At 43.3% G+C, this 19,276-nt stretch overlaps 1 protein-coding gene across 1 annotated transcript; it reads right to left on the reverse strand.

The window, feature by feature from the left end:
* Window positions 1–107: 107 nt before the first annotated feature.
* Window positions 108–18,705, reverse strand: LOC139422219 (ubiquitin carboxyl-terminal hydrolase 31-like). Its single transcript, XM_071173385.1, has 16 exons — window positions 17,434–18,705; window positions 17,120–17,251; window positions 15,832–15,926; window positions 15,635–15,727; window positions 13,699–13,834; window positions 12,796–12,943; window positions 12,453–12,633; window positions 12,156–12,267; window positions 9,508–9,602; window positions 8,558–8,635; window positions 3,673–3,802; window positions 2,974–3,093; window positions 2,464–2,689; window positions 2,176–2,334; window positions 1,825–1,980; window positions 108–1,631 (listed from the first exon to the last, which is right to left on the reverse strand). The coding sequence occupies exons 1-16, from the start codon at window positions 17,995–17,997 to the stop codon at window positions 157–159; spliced, it is 3,900 nt and encodes a 1,299-aa protein (XP_071029486.1). The 5' UTR covers window positions 17,998–18,705; the 3' UTR covers window positions 108–156.
* Between the last annotated feature and the right edge of the window lie 571 nt (window positions 18,706–19,276).

Here is a 19,276-nt window from a genome sequence, read left to right on the forward strand (position 1 = left end):
CATCTTGCTTATGAAAAGAAAAATACAAGTATATATATATTTATATATATATATATATATATATACTCTCTCAATCTATATATATTTATATCTTAGGCACACGGAAAAGAAAATGCTGCATACATAAAACAACGAGACTGCTATCGATATATGATGTCATTGAGGCTTCTGTGTTGGGCGTGCAGAAGACTGCATGCTGGCAGAAAGATTTCTGGAGGACGCCTGCTTCTCAAGAGGCTTTTTCCCATTGGGGGGAGAATTAAGACTGGATTCAGAAGTGGAAGACTTGGATTTACCTATAACAGGCAACAGAGAGCGTCTGACTGGGGTGGAGGGCTTGGAGGACTCCTTTACCTCAATGACAACCTTGTTCACATAATGCTCTGAGGCACTGGCCGACCCATCCCCCTCCTGAACGCTCCGCCTGGCTGTCCTCTCAGATGCCTTTTTGGCCAGGATGCTGGTCTTACCCAGATCGGCCGACCGACGGGACTCTCTCTGGCGCAGGGCGTTCTTGAAGAACGACAGGCCCTTGTCCTCTGACTTGCTGCTGTGCCTAGGGTCCCTGCAGGAGACACTGGGGGAGCGCAGGCTGGTGACAGAGGAGCTGCTGATGGAACTCCGCAAAAACCTCCTCTCTGGACGGACCCCCTCCGCAGTAGTCTTGGTGGGGGTCCTGGCTGCAGCGTTGCTGCCCCAGCGTGGTCTATCAACCAGAGGGCTTACCAAGCCCGAGTCCCGACTGCAGCTCCTCTCCAGCAGCTTCTTCCGACCAGAGGTGGTCTTCTCAAGGCCAGAGGCACTCTTCTTTATGGTGGGGGAGGGGGAAGCAGAGGACAGAGGTGTGGAGATGCGCTGCTTGCGCTGGGGGGTTCCATCTGCCGAGTCAGGACCCTTGGAAGACAAAGACTCTTTCTTTTTGGATGGGGTCCTGGCGGGCGTAGCACTGCCGCTGCTGGTGGTCTTGTCTTTAGAGGTGGTCGCCTTGGGGCCCTTTACCACAGGGATGGAAGACATTTGGGATGTAGAGGATTTGGGGGTGGAGGACGAACACTGGCGCTTCTTGGAGTTTTTCTCTGGCTCAGACTTGATGGAACTCTTTTTGGACCTGGCGCTCTCTAACTTTGGGGCAGATCCGGCGGTGCTGCTCTTGCGTTTCTGCTCTTTCGACAGGGGGGCTTGTGCGTTTTGGTCCAGGGCTGTTATCTGGTTGTTGTTGTCCGTCGGGTCACTCTTGGAGCCCTTCTTATCGGCCGGCGTGGGGGCCCTGCAGTAGACTTCGTCTAGGATCCTCCTGCCATGGTCCTGGTCGGTGCTGTTCCCCTCCATCATGGCCAAGGGGGCCCTGCCACCAGGGTAGCGCTCATGCCGGCTGTAGCTACCGAAGCAAGACGTGGATACCTTGTCATCACAGGCCTCTCCCCTTTCTCCTATCCTCTCCAAGGGGGGAGAGGAGCGTGAGTCCAGGGAGAAGCGTGAGGGGGAGTTGGACCTCATATGGAGCTTGGCAGAGAGGGACCAGGAGGGCTTCATGCTGTTCTCACTGAAGGCCAGAGGACTGGCGATGGATGACCTGGAAGACCAGCTCTGACGCTGGATGCTCCGAACAAAGGGACGGGTCAAAAATCCACCTAAATAGATACAAATAAATGAGTTTACACTAATGCACTAGACTCAATGAAAGGATAATTTAATGCCCCTTTCTCTCAACTGGGCATAGTAACAGATCCTGTAAGGTTAGAAATAACTAGCTAAAGGAGGGAGAGAGGAGGGCAAAAGAGGTGAAGATGGAGAAAGAAGACAGAGAAACTCAGTGTATCTGACCGTCATCTTCGCTGCGGTCCCCTGTGGTGAACTCCACCGACTCGCCCAGGGAGGCCAGAGAGGTGCGTCTGGAGGAGGCCCCGGAAGCCAGGCTGGCCGGCCTGCTGCCTTGGAGACGGTTCACCCAGTGGTCACACAGAGATGAGCTGGTGGAGCCTGGCACAGATAGACACAACAGTCAAACCCTCAGATCTCTCAAAGATAAACAAGATGTTGATGCTACTGTCCAACTAAGAGTGGACAAACAGTTTTAATGTCACTTAATGGCATTTCTCCTGTAGCACCACGTAATACACCATCTTAACGAAACATTAGTGTCAGGAAAATCCCACACTCCAAGTCACCACTGACCTGCTACGGAGCTGTTGGCGGACCAGGAGGGGATCGTGTTCCTCCTCTGGTAGAACAAGATGTAGGCTGTCTGCTGACACACATCATCATCAGCAACGGGCTGGACCTCACTGTCGTCAAAGCAGTACCACTGTCCGTCAACAGAGTTCTTACAGTAAGCTGGGGGTTAGAAGAACAAGAGATTTAAGGTGATGGTGAAGAAACTGTCAGAATGTAGTGTTATTTTCGTATCCATCTACCTCCAGTCAGTGACTACTACCACCTTACTGCTAAAACCATCGGTCTTACCTGTGTAGTGGCCTCCATGCATGTTTCCGTGGTGATTGCAGACGGCGTACAGGTCGTACAGGTAGTCGTCAGGGTTACGCCCCAGGCCGTAGGGTCGTCTCCATGGTGACCAGTGAGAGGGCAGGCTCCAGCTGCTCTGGGACCTCTTCACCATGTGAGGAGCCATGTCCATGCCAAGCAGAGGGAACCGCACCATGTTCTGCATCTTCACCCTCCTGTCAGCTTCCTTCAGGACACAGCAATAAACACAGTACCCAGTCAACTGAACTGTTGCTACACCTGCCTCAGACAGGCAGGTGACAGGTCACCGGGTAAGACTGAGTGGTAGTGACTGAACATGGACAAGACAGAACAAGCGACACTGACTGAAGGCAAACCAAGAATAGGAACCAGTCGGGCCACCCAAAGCATGAGCAACTACTGTTACAAAAACAAAACAGGAATGATTGGACACAATTCTCAGTGGGGGAATTGGAAGGGGTGCTGAATGCTTTGTTGTTGGTGCAGTACCTGTCTGAACCTCTTGAGGTGCAGTATGAGCACATCAGGCAGGGTCCACAGGCTGAGCTTGATGCGGCCTTGCTGCAGCTGCTTGCAATGTGGGCAGCGCCAGGCATCATCCGGGGCCAGCTGGAACAGAGACAGCCCACCCATGCGCACACACACACACACACACGCAGCCATCAAGGAAAAGCTCCCCACCGCAGTGCTTTTAAATCAGTCTCACTCACAGAGGGAGTTCCTGACTGATCTACTCCATGTTTTCACAGCACCCTCATTTCTGTGACCAGTGCCAGTTCTTAAACTGACCAAATCCAGCCTCTGCTAACCACAGTGTATATTCAGTCTATCTGGTGTCCTTCCAGACAGAGAGAAGCCATTATAAAAATGCTGTATTTCAAACATAGAATTAGGGGCAGAATATCCAGCACCCTCAGCATTTCAACAAAATGAAAGGCTATTGGATATTCAGCTGTGGAATAATAAACAAACCCTCTGGTAAGAAGAGAATGTTCCTTTTTCCAAGTCTCTTTTCTTGTTTAAATACATACAACAGCATATAAATGCATCGACAGCCATTGTGTGTGGCCTTGTGATACCAACACAATGTGTGTGTGTGTGTGTGTGTGTGTGTGTGTGTGTGTGTGTGTGTGTGTGTGTGTGCCTTGTGATACCAACACAATGTGTGTGTGTGTACTCCAGTGTTACCTGCTCCTCTTTGGTGTAGAGCTGGAGGCACTGAGCAAGGGTGCAGGCCTGGGGCTGATGGTGTTGCTCTCTGTGCAGATACACACTCTCAGCATCAGGGATGTACTCTTCCTCAGTGAGCCCAAACAGACTGCATGGAAGGAAAATCACAGTCAGCCAATCAAATCACTCAACACACTGCCTCCTATCCTAACACACAATACTAAATCTGACACTTCCCAATATGTGGGTATTGCTTAGGTAGTCTAATACTTAAGGATTTAATTCCTTTATGTTATCCTGTCTCCAAATGTCTAAAGACACCCGCATGCTTCCCAGCCGAAACAGTTCCTAAGAGTTTGTGCATATATTATGATGGCATTATGTGACGTTTCTGTTAGTTTTGGAGTTCGGTAAGGGTTTTTTCGAATGTACGGGCACAGTAGCCGAACTGACCCGATGACGGTAGGCGAACGGAGCCGAAGTCGGTATGCGAAGTCTACACCCCTTCATCGGTGATTGGTCAACAGTAGGGATTCTTCAACAAAGCGTTTGTCATTCAACGAGAGACGGCTTGTTTTCATGCAAATTTTTTTTTATTCAGAAATAAATACTGCACCAGACATCTTAGTTAAATGTAAAATTGCTTGACTATGAACTCCTCGGCAAAAACGTCAAAATGAATTACAGATTTCTTGTGTTATCTTCGATTCTTTCTGACTATTTTGTGGAAGTGTATACTAGCTTCGGCATCTCAAAATGGACAAACAGTACTATTGCTGTTTTTTTTTCTTATTTATCAAGCGAAGGTATTTAAGAGAGTATGCAAGCACACTCGTTCAAGTTTGCCAAGCCGAGTTCGGCAAGGCGCCCGCCAAACTGAAGCATGCAGACTTTTGCCTTAAAAAAGCAAAAACAAACATCAAAGTGCCTCGTCTGCTATACTCGCTCACCCCTGTCTTTAGACAAACAATATATTTTGTTGAAATTAATATTTGTTGGCTTTAAGGGATGGGCATTTGACATTTTTTCACTATTTGAATATCTGGATAATCAAAATACATACGTTTAAAAAAAATGCAACATGTGACAATTCAAAGATTTTACAACATTATAGTTCATATAAGGAAATCAGTCAATTGAAATAAATTCATTAGGCCCTAATCTATAATTTCACATGACTGGGCAGAGGCACAGTGGGTCCCTGCCCAGTGGGTCTGGGAGGGCATAAACCCACCCACTTGGGAGCCAGGCCCAGCCAATCAGAATGAGTTTGTCCCCAACAAAAGGGCTTTATTAGAGAGAAATACTCCTCAGTTTCATCAGCTGTCCAGGTGGCTGGTCTCAGACGATCCAGCAGGCGAAAAAGCCGTATGTGGAGGTCCCGGGCTGGCATGGTTACATGTTGTCTGTGGTTGTGAGGCCGTTTGGACTTACTGACAAATCCTCTAAAACGACGATGCGGAGAAATTAACATTAAAATCTCTGGCAACAGCTCTTGTGGACATTCCTGCAGTCTGTATGCAAATTGCACACTCCCTCAAAACTTGAGACATTTGTGACATTGTCTTGTGTGACAAAACTGCAAAGTTTAGAGTGGTCTTTTATTTTCCCCAGCACAAGGTGCACCTGTGTAATGATCACTCTGGGCACAAAATTTGAGAGAAATAAGCTTTTTGTGCATATAGAACATTTCTGGGATCTTTCATTTCCTCTCTTGGGTAGGGGATGAAAAGCGTGCCCAAAGTAAACTGCCTGTTACTCAGGCCCAGAAGCTAGGATATGCACATAATTGGTAGATGTGGATAGAAAACACTCAAGTTTCTAAAACTGTTAAAATAATGTCTGTGAGTATAACAGAACTGATTTGGCAGGCGAAACCCAGAGGGCAAACCATCCAGGGGAAGAAAATAATTGAGGTCATAGGATCTTCCAATGGTTTTCTATGGGATAACCTTATTTTTAGGAACCTGGTTGCAGATCCTATGGCTTCCACTAGATGTCAACAGTCTTTAGAAATTGTTAAATGTTTTTCTTTTGAGAATTGAAGAAGTAGTCCTATTCATTGTAAGTGTCACTCCAGGTGGACTCTACTGTTTTGGTGCGCGTAAACTGGAGCGCGCTTCACGTTGTTTTTATCCGGTATTAGAAACAGTTTATTCAGTCTAAAATTGTATCAATTATTTATGTTTTAGGGTACCTGAGGTTGGATTAGGAACGTTGTTTGAAATGTTTGGACCAAGTTTACAGGTAACTTATTAGATACTTTGTAGGCATGTTGGGCGAGTTATACCGGGGTATTTCTGAATCAAACGCGCCAAATAAATTGACATTTTTGGGACATAAAGAAGGACATTATTGAACAAAAGCACCATTTGTGATGTTTCTGGGATAGTTTGGAGTTCCAACAGAAGAAGATCTTCAGGAGGTAAGGCATAAATTATATCGCTATTTCTGACTTTTGTGGCGCACCTACCTGGTTGAAATATGATTTTCATGTGTTGGTATGCGGGACGCTATCCTCAGATAATCGCATGGTTTACTTTCGCTGTAAAGCCTTTTTGAAATCTTACACAGCAGCTGGATTAACAAGTTAACCTTTATTTTGATGTATAACATATTTTCAAGAATGTTAAATATTTGAATTTTGTGTTTTTGAATTTCGCGCTCTGCAATTTCACCGGATGTTGGCCAGGCTACCGTCCCACCTGCCCATAAGAAATTAAACATGCGACCAACAATTTACATGTTGTGTTTATATTTTTGTTCAGTATAGATTTTTTCCAAAAGTTATGAGGTTCAAAATGTACCGCTCCAACTTCACTTGGTACACATGGAGCCTTTGATGGTAGTGCTGCTTTGATTGACCGACAATAACAAGCTATACTCGTGAAAAGTGTGTAGGCTAATGGTACGGATAATTTTTTTAAAAATGGAGTGCACACATAAAAGCTCATTAAAAACTGTTGTTTTATTCAAATGTCTAATGTCATGGTCTATCCTTGCATGTAGCAATGTCACGTAGATAATTACATTATAGACAGTCTTTTCATTAAAATAGGCCTTGCCTATATACAGTGCCTTGCGAAAGTATTCGGCCCCCTTGAACTTTGCGACCTTTTGCCACATTTCAGGCTTCAAACATAAAGATATAAAACTGTATTTTTTTGTGAAGAATCAACAACAAGTGGGACACAATCATGAAGTGGAACGACATTTATTGGATATTTCAAACTTTTTAAACAAATCAAAAACTGAAAAATTGGGCGTGCAAAATTATTCAGCCCCCTTAAGTTAATACTTTGTAGCGCCACCTTTTGCTGCGATTACAGCTGTAAGTCGCTTGGGGTATGTCTCTATCAGTTTTACACATCGAGAGACTGACATTTTTTCCCATTCCTCCTTGCAAAACAGCTCGAGCTCAGTGAGGTTGGATGGAGAGCATTTGTGAACAGCAGTTTTCAGTTCTTTCCACAGATTCTCGATTGGATTCAGGTCTGGACTTTGACATGGCCATTCTAACACCTGGATATGTTTATTTTTGAACCATTCCATTGTAGATTTTGCTTTATGTTTTGAATCATTGTCTTGTTGGAAGACAAATCTCCGTCCCAGTCTCAGGTCTTTTGCAGACTCCATCAGGTTTTCTTCCAGAATGGTCCTGTATTTGGCTCCATCCATCTTCCCATCAATTTTAACCATCTTCCCTGTCCCTGATGAAGAAAAGCAGGCCCAAACCATGATGCTGCCACCACCATGTTTGACAGTGGGGATGGTGTGATCAGCTGTGTTGCTTTTACGCCAAAAATAACGTTTTGCATTGTTGCCAAAAAGTTTAATTTTGGTTTCATCTGACCAGAGCACCTTCTTCCACATGTTTGGTGTGTCTCCCAGGTGGCTTGTGGCAAACTTTAAACAACACTTTTTATGGATATCTTTAAGAAATGGCTTTCTTCTTGCCACTCTTCCATAAAGGCCAGATTTGTGCAATATACGACTGATTGTTGTCCTATGGACAGAGTCTCCCACCTCAGCTGTAGATCTCTGCAGTTCATCCAGAGTGATCATGGGCCTCTTGGCTGCATCTCTGATCAGTCTTCTCCTTGTATGAGCTGAAAGTTTAGAGGGACGGCCAGGTCTTGGTAGATTTGCAGTGGTCTGATACTCCTTCCATTTCAATATTATTGCTTGCACAGTGCTCCTTGGGATGTTTAAAGCTTGGGAAATCTTTTTGTATCCAAATCCGGCTTTAAACTTCTTCACAACAGTATCTCGGACCTGCCTGGTGTGTTCCTTGTTCTTCATGATGCTCTCTGCGCTTTTGACGGACCTCTGAGACTATCACAGTGCAGGTGCATTTATACGGAGACTTGATTACACACAGGTGGATTGTATTTATCATCATTAGTCATTTAGGTCAACATTGGATCATTCAGAGATCCTCACTGAACTTCTGGAGAGTTTGCTGCACTGAAAGTAAAGGGGCTGAATAATTTTGCACGCCCAATCTTTCAGTTTTTGATTTGTTAAAAAAGTTTGAAATATCCAATAAATGTCGTTCCACTTCATGATTGTGTCCCACTTGTTGTTGATTCTTCACAAAAAAATACAGTTTTATATCTTTATGTTTGAAGCCTGAAATGTGGCAAAAGGTTGCAAAGTTCAAGGGGGCCGAATACTTTCGCAAGGCACTGTATACATTTTTTTAAATGAATACCCTCGCAAGTAATTGAGTACTAACGTCTGTTTGGATATTCTAATAACCGTCCCCATCCCTAGTGGCTTTATGGGGATAATTGGTCATGTATTTCCATGCAGGATAAATCTCACCACAAACCCCCAGAAACATGGCGTTTATCAAAGAAATGCAGAGCACCAGCAATATTGTTGTGCAGTGTTCACTCACTAATCCTTGGTCTCTTTGTCCCACTCCACCACTATCTTGACGTGCGGCGGTCCCCCCTGGCCACAGGACTTGTACGCTCTGCCAAGGAAAGATTATGTTGAGGAAAAACGAGAACAAGACAGTTTCACAACTTAAACACATATCAACCAACAAGCTGTATTCCTCTTATCTTCAAAGCACTACAAATCTAAGTGAATTGGATTTACATTACCGGTGGGTCTGTCTTTTTGTATGCTGTACACATATCTACCCAGCTTTTTAGTGTGTGTGCTGTGTGACAAACTCCCATTCTATTCAATTGAATCAGCAACTGTGACAAACTATAAACCAAACCTGCTGAGCAAGCAGTGTGTGAAGAAACAGATACCAAAACATGTAAAGGCACGCCATTTAACAGTTCTGGTGACAAAAGAGCATCTGATCTGGCATTCAAGTGTGGTTAAAGGATTGGTGAGAGGAGGTGGTGTTCAGTAGGAAGATAACATTTTGAAAAGGGGAGATAATACCTGAACACAAATGTCCTTTTTCTGGTGAGAAACGTTTTGCTATGTGCCCCCTACTGAACATGACCCTGGTTGAGAGCTACAGTTGAATAATAATATAACATATTCCATTTAGCAGACACTTTTATCCAAAGCGACTTACTGTCATGAGTGCATACATTTTTTACGTACAGATGTGCTTTCTTAAATTTGATCACTGTTGCTACAGAGAATTTTCCGGTGCGTCAGGAAATGCAAACTTATTGCATTTGAGGTTTAATGAAAAATTTATCAACCCCTACAAAAATGTCCATTAATTAATAAGATCCACATAATATAGAAACTGGTCAAATTAAGATATCACATCTGTATTGGTGGTCCCGGGAATCGAACACACTATCCTGGAGTTGCAAGCACCATGCTCTACCAACTGAGCTACAGAGGACCAGGAATAACAAGGAGACTGACCTTTCCACTGTTGGGTGACAGAGAGGCTGCTCCTCTTGGGGCAGGAGGTACGTGATGCCAACCACACCAACCACTCGTAGGCTGAAGGGCCCCACCTGCAGATAATACCAGGACTTTAGTTACTCACTATCCCTATTCCCACCACCTGACTGCTACGTATAGACATGTTGCACGGCCGTGCTTTTTAAATCAGACCAACAACGTCTAACATGCCGTTACATGGGAATCAACTGTTTATTTCTTTAGAGTCTAAGACATAGGATAGGGGGTACTAAACTGACATATGAAATTGTTTTAAGATGGTCATACTATGGATCATTTAGCTAGTTGATTTAGAATTTTAGGACCCTTTTAGCTATAAAAAAATATATAAAAAATGTATTTGATAAAATTATGATTTTGGCCTTTACTACTAAAACCCATAGAAATGCATTGAATAACACATTTAAGAATGGCAAAAAGGAGAGTCAAAAAATGAATTGGAAGAAATAAGGTTTTGAAGTGTCTGTCCTAAATCTAGGACATAAAAAAGCTCAGGAAACATAAACTACCGTTCAAAGGTTTAGGGTTATTTAGAAATGTCCTTGTTTTTGAAAGAAAAGCACATTTTTGGTCCATTAAAAATAACATCAAATTGATCAGAAATATAGTGTAGACATTGTTAATGTTGTAAATGACTATTGTAGCTGGAAACGGCTGATTTTTAACGGAATATCTACATAGGCCCATTATGAGCAACCATCTCTCCTGTGTTCCAATGGCATGTGTTAGCTAATCCAAGTTTCATTTTAAAAGGTTAATTGATCATTAGAAAACCCTTTTGCAATTATGTTAGCACAGCTGAAAACTGTTGTTCTGATTAAAGAAGCAATACAACTGTCCTTCTTTAGACTAGTTGAGTATCTGGAGCATCAGCATTTGTGGGTTCAATTACAGGCTCAAAATCGCCAGAAATAAATAACTTTCTTCTGAAACTCATCAGTCTATTCTTGTTCTGAGAAATGAAGGCTATTCCATGTGAGAAATTGCCGAGAAACTGAAGATCTCGTACAGCGCTGTGTACTACTCCCTTCACAGAACAGTGCAAACTGGCTCTAACCAGAATAGAAAGAGGAGTGGGAGGCACCGGTGCACAACTGAGCAAGAGGACAAGTACATAAGTGTCTAGTTTGAGAAACAGACGCCTTGCAAGTCCCCAACTGGCAGCTTCATTAAAAAGTACCCGCAAAACACCAGTCTCAACGTCAATAGTGAAGAGGCGACTCCGGGATAGTGGCCTTCTAGGCAGAGTTGCAAAGAAAAAGCCATATCTCAGACTGGCCAATAAAAAGAAAAGATTAAGATGGGCAAAATAACTGACACTGGAAGATTGGAAAAGAGGAAGATTGGAAAAAAAGTGTTATTTACAGACGAATCTAAGTTTGAGGTGTTCGGATCACAAAGAAGAACATTTGTGTGACGCAGAAAAAATGAAGATGCTGGAGGAGTGCTTGACGCCATCTGTCCGGCATGGTGGAGGCAATGTGATGGTCTGGAGGTGATTTGGTGGTGGTAAAGTCGGATATTTGTACAGGGTAAAAGGGATCTTGAAGAAGGAAGGCTATCACTCCATTTTGCAACACCATGGCATACCCTGTGGACAGCGCTTAATTGGAGCCAATTTCCTCCTACAACAGGACAATGACCCAAAGCACAGCTCCAAACTATGCAAGAACTATTTAGGGAAGAAGCAGTCAGCTGGTATTCTGTCTATAATGGAGTGGCCAGCACAGTCACCGGATCTCAACCCTATTGAGTGCCCAGCAACCCAATCCAACTTGTGGGAGGTGCTTCAGGAAGCATGGGGTGAAATCTTTTCAGATTACCTCAACAAATTGACAACTAGAATATCAAAGGTCTGCAAGGCTATAATTGCTGCAAATGGAGGATTCTTGGACGAAAGCAAAGTTTGAAGGACAATTATTATTTCAATTAAAAATCATTATTTATAACCTTGTCAACATCTTGACTATATTTCCTATTCATTTTGCAACTCATTTCATTTATGTTTTCATGGAAAACAAGGAAAAGTGACCCTAAGTGAGCCAAACTTTGAACGGTAGTGTATATATATATTTTTTTACACATATTTAACCCCTTTTTTGTGTAGACTCAAAACTACTTTCATACTCCCATTCGTTTTTTTCAGACGAGTCCTGAGACATTTGTGGGGGGTCATAGAGCAAAACAGTTTGTGGGAGTCTTACTTTGCATAGAGTGGTCATAATAGTTTCTAGGTCAAACTGTTCAGATGCTACAGACCTTTTCGTGAGAAGAACAATTTTCGCGATGTCTCATGGTCTGACAAACACCGCTCTAGCTCTGTCACCGTTCACCGCAGATGCGGAAGTGCGACACTGGTGGATACAGTGGATTGAGGCATCCAATGCAAAAAAACATCTCTAGCTTAAACTGACGGATTTTGATGGGGATTTTTTTGTTTTGTAATTGATCAACTCTAGGGGGTTAAATGCAGTAAACCACAGTGCCTACTAGTGAAAGCCTACACAGGTTGTAATTCAGACTCTTTTGCCATATCATTTATTATTATTATTTTAGTTGTCCTGCATTCTGTGGGGTTGTGTTTCCATTCACTATCCTCCACCCACCTGAATGTAAACTCCTGGCCTGAGCAGGTGATGCATCTTCTCCAGGATCTCCTTCTGCAGGATATCCCAGGTCACAGTGCGATCCATGTACAGAACAAATGGAAGACCAAACCTGGAACAGAGGGAATGATATTCTCCTGTTAACAGAGTCCCAAGTATATTTTAATATAACAAATATCATATGACCTGCATGGTGTACGGTTTCAGAGGACAGTTGAAAACACTGGGCAGTAGTACCCATAGAAATACAATTCCAACATCGCAGTCAATATTATTAATATTTAATCTCTATAGTACCTCCTCCCTTGGTGACCGGTGCAGGCTCGGTTACAGATCAGCAAGACCATCTTGTCGGCCCCTGTGTTCTTATTGGCCGATGCAGTGGCAGGAATCACGGCTCCTTGCATGAAAGATGGAGTCCTGCTCATCTCATTCCCAAACTTTAAGTTGTTCTGGTTCAGGTTGGCAAGGAGACTCCCTGGATTTCAAATCCCAATCGGTCATTGATACTCAGTCAATACTTCAATATACATTAGAGAATGCATGACAAGTACACTACCAAAAAAAACTTCCCATTGAGAAATGCCCAAAACGTATTGAATAATGTGATATCAACAGTAGATGAATAGTGAAGAGGTACCTCTCTTGGTTCGAATGTTCTCTAGTCTGAACATCTCAGGCGTCTCAAAGGCAAAGATGGAATCGCTCTCCTGAATGATATTGAGATCGTCGTCGTCATCACAGAAGGAGCGATGGAAACCGTCGTAGTACATCTCCGTCAAAACAAACTGAATCAGAGGCAAGCGGAGAAGGCCAAAACAAGTCAATACGCTGCTGCCATTTAGTCAACACTGAAACCTTTTATTCAGATACGATGGTGAAACAGATTAGAGTTAGGCCATGCCCATTTCAGTGAATGAATTACAGAACATAAATAAACAACATCAATATTCTCTACAGTGTATAGGCCTACCTCTTCTGCAAATATAGAACAATGGTAAATATGGAAGACTACACACCATGATTGAAAACCTCCTCCCTTTCTCCTGGAGTCCTTGCCCTATCCCTTAATCATGACAACTTTTCTTATTCAGACCAGGATTTCACACACACTAGTGTTCTGCTTAATGTAATCCAATGACAGCATTGTATGAAAGTTTCAGCCACATCAAACCCAAGGCATCAGTTCTGTGGATCTTCGATAAAATGGGCTCTGTTCCAGTGATCCCTTCATCCTGATTAAAGAGACTATGATGCACTAGCCTAATAGTACTTACGACAACACTGTAAAGCAGTTATTAATACTGAAATGGGCACACCTGCTGGTACAATCAGACTATTACCCAAGGATGAATCATTAAAGGTAAAAGAAAGCCTAAATAGGGTGCTCCTTTACTGTTCTTTTCAGATAACATTCCGTTGAAATCCTTTGTAGCTAGGTAGCACCAGAAAATAAAGCAATCAAGTTAACTTCTGTGTGTATGTAACCTAGTAAGACAGAGCTGAGGCTGCTAGGGATAAGAGAGCAGGAAGGAAGCAGCACCTGGTCCAGGGGGATCTTGGTCTCACGTGACACAGCATCTCGGAGTCTGGACACGGTGCTGTTCAGGGGCACGGCCACTCCGATCCTCATACAGTGAGAGTACTTCCCCTGGTAGACCACTGTCACATACAGAGGCCTGGGAAGAGAGAGGAAACATGGGAATGACAGGGATCAAATATTGGCACCATATAAGGAATTACAAAACACCAGATAAAAACCACTGACAAAGGCCAGGAAATAACAGAATGGACAAACTCAACTTTCGCCAAATTAAACACAATTATGTCCAATAATCAACCTCCTAGGAGAGGACACGTTTCCACCTCCTCTAGTAATGCTGCTACAACACTGTCTGGAGACTGCTAATTTATAATTACTCTGTGAGAGCACTGAGCAGGATTCCTCTAGTGACTGTGTGGATCAGTGCTACTCTAAGCTGACACTAAGAATTTAGCCAGCAGGCACAGCAACGCAGCTTTTTCAGGAGTTCAGTTTGAGACACCCCACATTCTGGAGAACCCTCATTTTTAAGATGGTTGCCATTCAGTTATGTGGGATCGGTCTTCACCTCAGCTCAACTATGGCCAGAAACAGTGGCATAAGAGGCTTAGCAGAATATTTTTATTCAGAGAAATAACCTAGATGCTTCAGACTAGTGATAACTGATAACCCAAAGTTGAGTAACAGAATTGTGTTTCTGGGAGAAGGAAGAAGTAGTAGTGAAGCCAGAGCGGTGAGCCACTGAGCCTTGGTCTGGAGGACCAACATTCTGTCATCAATCAGATTACAGCCGGAGGACATCACTGTATCATGAGGACAAAAAAGGCCATGCGTGTCCCAGGTACCTCAGTTTAGGAGCATAATGAATCCTCAGCTGAGTGAGCATAAAGGTGGTTTTGACTGCTAGGCACAAATAATGAAACTCAAAATAATAAAACTATGACAGAAAAGAACCTAACATATTCCTAAAAAGTCATAGGCCTACATCTTCATTTCAGATTTAAAAGTAAGTCTATTTCTCTTTTTGCTTTAGCCATTGAGTGTTTGTCTGGGCATGTAGCCCTTAAATTGACTTTAGAAATAGAAGAGTCCCATAATTACTGGCTTGGTTTGGTCTGCAGATGGGCCAAATATGCCATTTTGGAGACAAAAACGACATTCCTTCTTATTTACTTTGCTTCCGCAACCCTGGGAAATTGAAATGAATCGCAGTCTCAAGTAGTCTCATCTACAAGTTCATGCTAGGTAAAGCTCCGCCTTATCTCAGATCACTGGTCACGATGGCAACACCCACCCGTAGCACGCGCTCCAGCAGGTGTATCTCACTGATCATCCCTAAAGCCAACACCTCATTTGTCTGCCTTTCCTTACAGTTCTCGGCTGCCCGTGACTGGAACGAATTGCAAAAATCACTGAAGTTGGAAACTTGTCTCCCTCACCAACTTTAAACATCTGCTATCTGAGCAGCTAGCGGATCGCTGCAGCTGTACATAGTCCATCGGTAAATAGCCCACCCAATTTACCTACCTCATCCCCATACTGTTTTTATTTATTTCGTTTTCTGCTCTTTTGCACACCAGTATCTCTACCTGCACATGACCATCTGATCATTTATTACTCCAGTGTTAATCTGCAAAATTGTAATTATTCGCCTACCTCCTCATGCCTTTTGCACACAATGTATATAGACACATTTTTTCTACTCTGTTATTGACTTGTTTATTGTTTACTCCATGTGTAACTCTGTGTTGTTGTCTGTTCACACTGTTATGCTTTATCTTGGCCAGGTCGCAGTTGTAAATGAGAACTTGTTCTCAACTAGCCTACCTGGTTAAATAAAGGTGAAAAAAAAAAAAATGTACATTTCAACACTTGTCAACAGTCTTGTTCCTCCCACCAGACCGAATGATGGAACACAGCAGAGGTGTGTACTCACCTTGTGTGAGGTAAGAGGATGGGAAGGGAGATGCAGAGGAAAGGATCAAAGGTGTTGCTCTGTTTTTGGCAATGCGGGCAGGTGAGCGACGACCTGTTGGTAAGAAAGGGAACTCATTTGTCTCAAAAGAAGTCATGAGGAATAAACAGAATGGAGATGATAAAACTCCTCAGGGGTAAGCATCAAATAAGACCTACCTGTACTGGGCCTGAAATAGCTCTTGCACAAATGAACCGGTAGAGAGTGGAAGAGAAGGCCCCTCTAGACCCCCATCATCCTCTTCCACTGGTGGCTAATAGGACAAAACAGAGTGGATGAGCTCTTAGACGATTTAGGATATTGAGGCTGTATTCTATTCACTAGGTCAATGAGCATCCAAAGCTGTCTGAAAAACATTGAAAGGATAAGAGACCAAAATACAAACAAAACTGCCTGTGACGCTGCGGCTCCTCTGACTTATCCTCAAGGAACTATGAGCATTTGACAAGGCAGACTAATCAACAAAAGCTCTGTGGGGTCTATTCAGGTCACGTCTCTCACTCTGCATGTCTAAAGTCTTCTTCATGCTTCGGTTCAGGATAGGCGCCTAAGGTGATCCAAACGAATGCGCTCGCATACTCCCTTAAAAGACCTTTGCTTTTAAAACGAGAAAGTGACAATAGTACCGTTTGTCCATCTTAAGACACCGTAGCCAGTATAAACTTCCTCAACATAGTCAGAATTCATCTAAGATAACTGAAGAAATCTTTCATTACATTTTGACGCTTTTGCTGAGATCTAAGTTGGACAATTTTACTTTTCAAGTGAACAACATTTTAATGAAGAGGATTTGTGATGACAAACTCTTCATTGAAGAATCCCTACTGTTGATCAATCACCGACAAAGGGGCGTAGACTTCGGCTACACATTTTGGCTTGCCTCGAGATAAAACGTCAGCACGAACAGCTGAAAACTCCTTGCCTATGACCAAAACAAATAAAATGTCACCATAATATATGCACGAACTGTTCCAAACTGTTTCGGATGGGAAGCAATCCAGGAAAGGGACACAGAACACCATCACTTCCTGTTCATTCTCCCATTAGGAGGTGAATCAGTCAGTACTCCGTAAAGTAAGGAAGTGAGTTCTCTCTCCTAACTTGTTTGTTCCAGTGCTCTGGAAGATTGATGCCTGATATGGGGCTCTGCGTTCAGAAATGGGTTAGGTCTGTAAATCTGTCCTGCAGGATGCCAGGCCCTTACCCTTGCTCAAATGTTAATCCGTTTGGAATGTCTGAATGAGGCTTCAAAAGACATCACAATTAGCCAGCCACCTCCTGTCACCTCGTCCACTCAGACTGCTGACTCACCTCTGGTACAGCTCCATTCACTGCTAGCTCGGGGTCACATCACTAGCTGTCTCGTTGTGCTAACCTGGCCACTACCACCGTTCCTGAAGTTGCATTAGTAGGCCCTAACTCTATGATGCGCAAACAAAAGTTTACCTTAATGGAAGGCCTGTTGTTGGGATGGTTGTTGAGGTCTTCATGTACCCTGTCCAGAAGCCAGAGCAAAAACTCCTGGGCATCATGCTGAGCATTGCCTTTATACTGCAAAGCACTCTTTGAGACAGCATTCTGCAACAAACAGCACAAGCAACACTGCTTGAAAATTCTGGTGATAGCCTAGTCTCAGAAGTATGATGTAGCCCAAAAGTATTTGACCATTTCAAATATGTGTAGTATAGGCTGATTCTGCAGACCAAATGCAGTCCTGTGAGAGAAGCAGTCTTGCTTTATGATACATTGTACCAACTTACTTTGAACTCCCTGCTGTGCTGTGGGGTGTATTCAAATGTCCACAGGGCCCGGACCAGTCCAGACAGCTGCTCTGTCACCTCACCTCTGTCATGAGGGCCCTTCCTTCCCAAATGCACACCGTTTGTCTTTGGTTTCTCCTTCTCCTCATCCATTTCCTCGACTCCCCGGTATTGTTCCAGTGCCAAATACTCAGCAAAGAGTTCAGTGTTACTCAGGCACTGGAGGATGGCATTCATGAAACAAGTGTTACCATGGTTTTTGAGACCAGACACTCCAGGGACCTTCTCTCCGAGGAAACGGTCACTATCATCCAAAGCTGGTGAATCTTTGCCTCCAGTTTTGAATAATGTGAAACCCCCGTCGTCTTTGTCACCTTCAATAGCATGCCCATCTGATCCAAAATGGGACAGGGTTGACAGGGTCCTGAGGACTCTGCCCATAAAACTACCCACGGAGCGCACAGAGCCTCGTCTGAAGAGTTTCTTGCTGAAGCTACCAGATTTCTTCTCTTTAGTCGTGGCTTTACTAGACATGATTGCCTGACTTGTTGGGCACCCCCTCATGCAATAAATGTCAAAATACAATCTTTCCTGTGAGGAATGAGCTGAGCTAGCTAGCTAGCAAACTATAATTAACTTTCAGCTGTCTCGTGCTACATCTTAATTGGGAAGTCAAGTTACATCTCAACCCATCAACTAGCTAGTTAGCTAACGTTAGCTAACAGTAGCTTGCTGGGATATATTTCCCATACTAGGGGTACAGTACTGACTACCATTAAATACGTGTCACCGCATTTTCAAAGACAAGTGTTATGTTGATTTAACTGGACAGCTAACCTTAGCGTGTCAGCTAACACAACAACAATCCATAGCTAGCTAATCAGCTAAATTGTCTAGCTAGCTTGTAAACTATCCATTGATCCATTTTAAGTGATTCGATTTAGTAAAATACACAAATTACAATAAGCTGACGGATTGCATTTGTATATGCTAAACGAGTCAACCTATCCACTGACGTTCATGCAAATCGTTTCTTGTAGCTAGCTGATTGTTTTTATAGTTAGCATTTGCACATTAGCTAGCTTTGCTAGCCAGAGATCTAACCACTGCATAAATGAGTCCCTTGCGCAGAAGTGTCCTTCCATCCCACCCGAAAATAGAAATGCAGTTACCAAGCAGAGACGTTTAATTCCGTATCCTTGGTTAACTTGAGTGGGATTGTAAAATTTCGTATGCTTTCCAAGCTGAGGTATTCTCATAAATCCGACTATCAATTGCAACGTAACCAGTTTTTCACACTTTCTGCTACAAAAACACGGACACTGCAGGACAGCAGAGAAACAGCTGACGTAACAGAGTCAACGCCAAAATACAACTGGGGGAGAGAGGGGTTCCACTGTACCATTTTTCCATAAATCAAACGTTTTGTATCAAAGTATCAAAATGTGCACTATTGAATAATAAAGTAAATGTTTTATTTTATTTTTTAATGTAGGCCTATCCATAATCATGCAGTTGACAATTAAGGAAATACTTCCTGATGTAAGGACAGTCCAAAAAATATTGATTATAAGACAAATATAAGACAAATATTTGCTTTTTTGTTTTGGGTTGCAAGTATGAGAGTGTTGGGTCTCCTATAGTACAGGGTGGGGCCCTATGATAATGGGGTTAATGAAATCTGAGAGGTGGTATTTTTCAGTTCCCACTGAGATCCAGACTGACATCAAGTTGGTCTTCTGGTATTTTAATGCACCACAACATACAAAATGTACAACAAGTAGGATGGTGGAATCAATCCGTGACTGCCACATCTTGGCTGAATGGCCTCACCATATAGCCT

This window comes from Oncorhynchus clarkii, chromosome 12 (genome assembly GCF_045791955.1).
Source record: "Oncorhynchus clarkii lewisi isolate Uvic-CL-2024 chromosome 12, UVic_Ocla_1.0, whole genome shotgun sequence".
Classification (NCBI taxonomy): Eukaryota; Metazoa; Chordata; class Actinopteri; order Salmoniformes; family Salmonidae; genus Oncorhynchus; species Oncorhynchus clarkii.